This window comes from Dermochelys coriacea, chromosome 13 (genome assembly GCF_009764565.3).
Source record: "Dermochelys coriacea isolate rDerCor1 chromosome 13, rDerCor1.pri.v4, whole genome shotgun sequence".
Lineage (NCBI taxonomy): Eukaryota > Metazoa > Chordata > Testudines > Dermochelyidae > Dermochelys > Dermochelys coriacea.
Window position 1 is genome coordinate 40,365,628 of NC_050080.1, and position 6,138 is coordinate 40,371,765.

General features: G+C 44.7%; 1 gene segment (V, D, J or C); it reads right to left on the reverse strand.

The window, feature by feature from the left end:
* Positions 1 to 1,143: 1,143 nt before the first annotated feature.
* LOC119841708 lies at positions 1,144 to 3,196 on the reverse strand. The segment is given in 2 exon segments: positions 1,144 to 1,751; positions 2,741 to 3,196. Coding segments are annotated over 2 exon segments (654 nt in total).
* Between the last annotated feature and the right edge of the window lie 2,942 nt (positions 3,197 to 6,138).

Consider the following 6,138-nt stretch of genomic DNA (forward strand, 5'->3'; position numbering starts at 1 on the left):
AGCACATAGTCAGAGACACGTCCAGCCAGAGAGACGGAGTTATCGCCGGGATCCATCACAAGTGATCAGGCTGAGGAAGGAAATGTCACTCTCTTAGAACAGACACGATGAAAACAGTTGAGACCCAAGACGAACGCATCCTTGGATTCAACGGGTCTGAGACAAAAAGAATCGTGGTGCTAAGTGCCAACTTCAGGAAGAATTAATTTGCCTTTTTATCCTGCACTGCAGGGAAGGGAAAGAGCTTTTGTCTCCCTCTGGATCTGGCTTTCTCTGCTAGGAAAAGGCTTCTGAATCGGGCTGTCCGAGATGGGGGCGTTGGAAGGGCAAAGGTGACTGGGTTGAGGTCAGGAAAGTTCAGAGTTATTCAGAGAAAAGAAAACAGTTTCTGGAACTATTTCTCTGGCACAACACGAGGCAAAATACATGCACAGATGGGAAACGGTTGCTGTAGATTTTCTTTGCTGGTTCTCATAGAGATAGAATTTGTCTATTCTAAGAGGTGGATGATCTTGTAAAGAGTCGCTACCCAAACATGTATCCATTTATCTGGATGGATGGATGGATGGATGGATGGATGGATGGATGGATGGATGGATGGATGGATGGATGGATGGATGGATAACACCCTTCAGGGATGGTCTAGATAATTCTTAGTCCTGCCTTGAGTGCAGAGGACTAGACTAGATGGTCCCTTTCAGTTCTATGATTCTATGATAAATGGAAAAGGAGGACTTGTGGCACGTTAGAGACTAACAAATTTATTTGAGCATAAGCTTTTGTGAGCTACAGCTCAAGCTGTAGCTCACGAAAGCTTATGCTCAAATAAATTTGTTAGTCTCTAAGTTGCCAAAAGTACTCCTTTTCTTTTTGCGGATACATACTAACAGGGCTGCTACTCTGAAACCTATGATAAATGGCTGCATGGATGGATAACCAGATAATCCATCCATTTTATCTGATCTCTCCCTCCATTTATTCTGGGCAGGTAACGATTCCTGAACTGCTCAGTACCAGTTTTCCTATAGAATATCAATTTCTCCTCCGTGATCATGGCAGATTTCGTGTCTTCGTTGCCTTTCTCTCAGTGATATTTGATTGTCTGGTTGCACTTTCCTTCAAGAACAGGGCTGAATGCAGCTTTCACCGGAGTTGTTCAGGAAAGGGTGGATGTGTTCTGGTCTTTCCTGATTTTACTTTAATGGGTGATTCATGACATTCGCCATCATTCATGAGATGGTTCAACTCCGGATTAGGGCAAAGAAAGAAACACAGAGACCTAATTAGAGAGAGAGAGAGAGAGACAGTTGTTTCTGTTCCAGTTCCGTCTTTGCAGACTTCCCCCCCTTCTGCTCCCGAGTCGCGCGAGACTCCAGCCCCCGAGCATCCCCGCGGCTCCGCACAGACGCTGCGCGGTTTTTGCGCAGCTCCCCTGCTGGTCCGGGTCACTGTGTCGCTCATGGCGCAGTAATAGGTCGCGGAGTCGCTCAGTTCGCTGGACGGTTTCCACAGGTGGAAGGTTTTTTTCTGATCATCGTGTGTAGCGTTGAAGCCTTTCGCTATCCCGACATCCCCGTCTTCCCTTCCCGTGTCCCGCAGGAAGAGCTCGGGGGGCCCATTTGGGTACTGCACGTACCAGAAAGGGAAAGCACCGAAAGAAAACTCGTAGCTGCAATTCAGAAGCACCGGGTCCCCTTGGGAAATGATTCGGCTCCCTTCAGTCTGACTCACTGAGTCTCCATAGATCTTTTCTGTGGTGGGGAGAGGATAATAAACACAGACAGAGATAATGGGTACAACATATTGACTCCCAGATATAAAGGAAACATCACACACACAGGTAACAGCAAAATTACCATAATTGAAGTCAGATACACCCCAAAACATCATATTTACAATCAGATTTAATAGAAATATGACAGACCAACACAGAGAAAATAGAAACAATGTAAATTTAGTATAAAAGAAAAATATTTGCACTGAGATATAGGAGAAACGACTATAGTAAAAACATAGCATGAACATTCAGGTGGGAGACATCTGTCAGATACATAGAGATTTAAGATAAACATATACACTAAGCTATAGTAGGGACTAGAGAGATAATGTGTAACATATAATGTTTTCATTAAATCTATCTATCTATCTATCTATCTATCTATCTATCTATCTATACATACATAATGCACACTGGGCGATAGAATACATCTAATACATAAACATAATGCCTTCACTCCAGCATAATATAAACACAACAGGAACACAATGTGCATAAATATAATGTAGACACTCAGATATAATAAGAGCCCACTCGATCTTAGACCTTGGAGAATTTAAAGGATTAAAGAAAAACGATTCACTTAGAAGAGACATGATTAATATAGCTTCGGACCAAAGTTTAGATGTCATGGGTTTAATGATTCTGCAACAAAGCAATGGTAGTTCCCTGGACCAATAAAAACTGACTTGTCTTTGTGTCTGACAGTTTAGAGAAGAGAAGAATTGGGGTCACGGGATGGCACCTTATAAAGAGCTAATGAAACATGACAAATACAGGAAGATATAATAGACACACCGCGCGATGACAGAAAGACAGCAGCTACACTCAGATACACGGGAACCCGAACAGATGCAGGCAGTTATAATAAGCACATAGTCAGAGACACGTCCAGCAAGAGAGACGGAGTTATCGCCGGGATCCATCACAAGTGATCAGGCTAAGGAAGGAAATCTCACTCACTTAGAACAGACACGATGAAAACAGTTGAGACCCAAGACGAACGCATCCTTGGATTCAACGGGTCTGAGACAAAAAGAATCGTGGTGCTAAGTGCCAACTTCAGGAAGAATTAATTTCCCTTTGTATCCGGCATCTGCAAGGAAGGGAAAGAGCTTTTGTCTCCCTCTCGATCCGGCTCTCTCTGATAGGAAGAGGTTTCTGAATGGGCTGTCGGAAATGGGGGCGTTGAAAGGGCAGAGGTGGCTGGGTTGAGGTCAGGAAAGTTCAGAGTTATTCAGAGAGAAGAAAACTGTTTCTGGAATTATTTCTCTGGCACAACACCGCCCCCACGTGGCAAATACGTGCACAGATGGGAAATGGGCTTCAGAGTGGTAGCCCTGTTAGTCTGTATCAGCAAAAACAACGAGGGGTCCTTGTAGCACCTTAGAGACTAACAAATTTATTTGAGCATAAGCTTTCGTGGGCTAAAACCCACTTCATCAGATGCATGGAGTGGAATATATAGTAGGGAGGTATAAATACACAGCATATGAAAAGGTGGAAGTTGCTTTACCTAGTGTGTGTGTGTGGGGGGTCAGTGCTAAAGAGCCAATTCAGTTAAGTTGGAAGTGGGCTATTCTCAACAGTTGACAAGAGGGAGTGGAAAACACTGTTGTAGGGCTAATGAGGCCAATGTAAACAAGGTGGCCCATTTCAAACAGTTGAGAAGAAGGTGTGAGTATTTATCAAGGGGAAATTAGTTTTGTAAAAACAATGAGAAGTACTTGTGGCACCTTAGAGACTAACAAATGTACTTAGTTTTTGTAGTGACCCATCAACTCCCAGTCTTTATTCAGACCTAATTTGATGGTATCCAGTTTGCAAATTAATTCCAGTTCTGCAGTTTTTCGTTGGAGCCTGTTTTTGAATTTTGTTGTTGTTGAAGAATTTCCACTTTTAAGTCTGTTACTGAGCAACCAGGGAGATTGAAGTGTTCTCCTATTGGTTTTTGAATGTTATAATTCCTAATGTCAGATTCATGTCCATTTAATTTTTTGCATAGAGACTGTCCAGTTTGGCCAATGTACATGGCAGAGGGGCATTGCTGGCATATGATGGCGTATATCACATTGGTAGATGTCCAGGTGAATGAGCCCCTGTTGGTGTGGCTGATGTGGTTAGGTCCTATGATGGTGTCCCTTGAATAGATATATGGATAGAGTTTGCACTGGGGTTTGTTGCAGGGTTTGGTTCCTGCGTTATGTTTTTCTTGTGTGGTGTGTAGTTGCTGGTGAGTATTTGCTTCAGGTTGGGGGGCTGTCCGCAAGGAAGGACTGGCCTGTCTCCCAGGTCTGTGAGAGTGAGGGATCATCCTTCAGGATAGATTGTAGATCCTTGATGATGCACTGGAGAGGTTTTAGTTGGGAGCTCTAAGTGATGGCTAGTCATGTTCTGTTACTTTCTTTGTTGGGCCTGTCTTGTAGTAGGTGACTTCTGGTACCCTTCTGGCTCTGTCAATCTGTTTCTTCAATTCAGGTTGTTATTGTAGTTTTAAGAACGCTTGATAGAGATCCTGTAGGTGTTTGTCTCTGTCTGAGGGATTGGAAGCTGGCAACTCCAGACAGCTACTGATTGGTCACTAACCAGTCTAGAGTAAGTCAACTGTTGGAATCGTGTTGATGCAAGTTTGCAGGGCCATTAATCACATCCTGCTAAGAAGAACCATGACTCTGGGTAACGTGCGTGACATTGTGCCTAGCTTTGCACAAATGGGTTTTCCTAACTGCGGAGGGCAATAGATGGGATGCATATTCCAATTCTTGCACCAGACCACCTAGCCTCTGAGTATGTTAATCGGAAGGGGTATTTCTCTATGTTTCTCCAGGTGCTTGTGGATCACCATGGGTGTTTCATTAACATTAGTGCAGGCTTGTCCAGAAAGGTGCATGACGCTCACATCTTTCGGAACACTGGCCTGTTCAGGAAGCTGCAAGCCGGGACTTTCTTCCCAGACCAGAAGATCACCGTTGGGGAAGTTGAAATGCCCATTATGATCCTTGGAGACCCCACTTACCCTTTAATGCCATGGCTCATGAAACCCTGCACAGGGAGCCTTAACAGCAGCAAGGAGCAGTTCAACAACAGGCTGAGTCGGTGCAGAATGACTGTGGAGTGTGATTTTGGCCATTTAGAGGTGCTCTCTTTATGGGAAGCTGGACCTGGTCGATGACAGCATCCCTGCGGTTATATCCGTGTTCTGTACCCTCCATAATATTTGTGAAGGAAAGGGTGAAAGCTTCACTCAGACATAGACCTCAGAGGTTCAACACCTAGGGGCTGAATTTGAACAGCCAGAGAGCAGGGCTATTAGAGGGGCCCAGCACAGGGCTGTAAGGATTAGGGATGCCTTGAGGGAGAAATTTGATGCTGAGAGCCACCATTAATGTTTGGTGCCCTGCACTGGAGTGAAGTGCAGTGGTTCCAATGTTAGCAGAAATCTGTTTGCTATGTATGATGCACTGACTTGCCGTGCCTGTTGCTTTCCTGGGCTAGGTATGTTTTACTTAATGCAATCATAAAGAATATTTTCAAAGCCAAAAAATCCATTTATTGAAAAGAAAATTCACGTATTTAAAAGAAACACAACTTCTTGGGAAACAGAAAGGGCATGACACATCTGTGCTGTGTGGGAGGAGGGAAGGGGTGGGGAGGGGAATGGGAGTATCACAGATTTGCATATGTCCTGTTATCATACTCAGCCTTCCCATCTGGAGTGCCGTGCAATCAGTGCTGCATTTCAGGATGGCTATACTGCATAGTGATGGGGGTTGAGTGCGGTGGGTAAGGGTTGTAGTTTGCAGGGCTGGGTGGTGAAGCTACAGGTGTTGGAGGCAACTGGTGGTGATAAAAACCCAGATGATGAGGAAAGTGGGTTGGAGATGACATGGGGGCACAAGGAAAAGACTTTTGGGACAAGGGCTGCAAGGGCGGGTGGCCACGAATGTACTCCATCTGCACTGCTATGAGCACCTGTATCAAGTCCACTTGGTGCTCCATGATACTTAGCAGCTGCTCCATGCTTTGGTGCTGTCAATCCGCATTCTGCTGGCAGAGCCTCCTTACAGTCTCCTGCACTTCTCGATTTTCATTAAGGGACTACCGCATGACTTCATGCAGCATGTCCTCTTTGCTTCTTCATGGACACTTCCTAATTCTTTGGAGTCTTTCCGCTGTTGATAACAATGATGGCTGGGATCTCAAAGTTGCATCTGTAAAGCCAAAGTGCAACACTTAACAGAGGCAGCATTGTTCACACCAGACAGAGCAATGATTCGGCCTTACTTAAAGACAAGTACAATGTACACAATAGCAGAAATTGCCCATCCCAAAGCAAGTGCACATAACCCACAAGAGCCCCA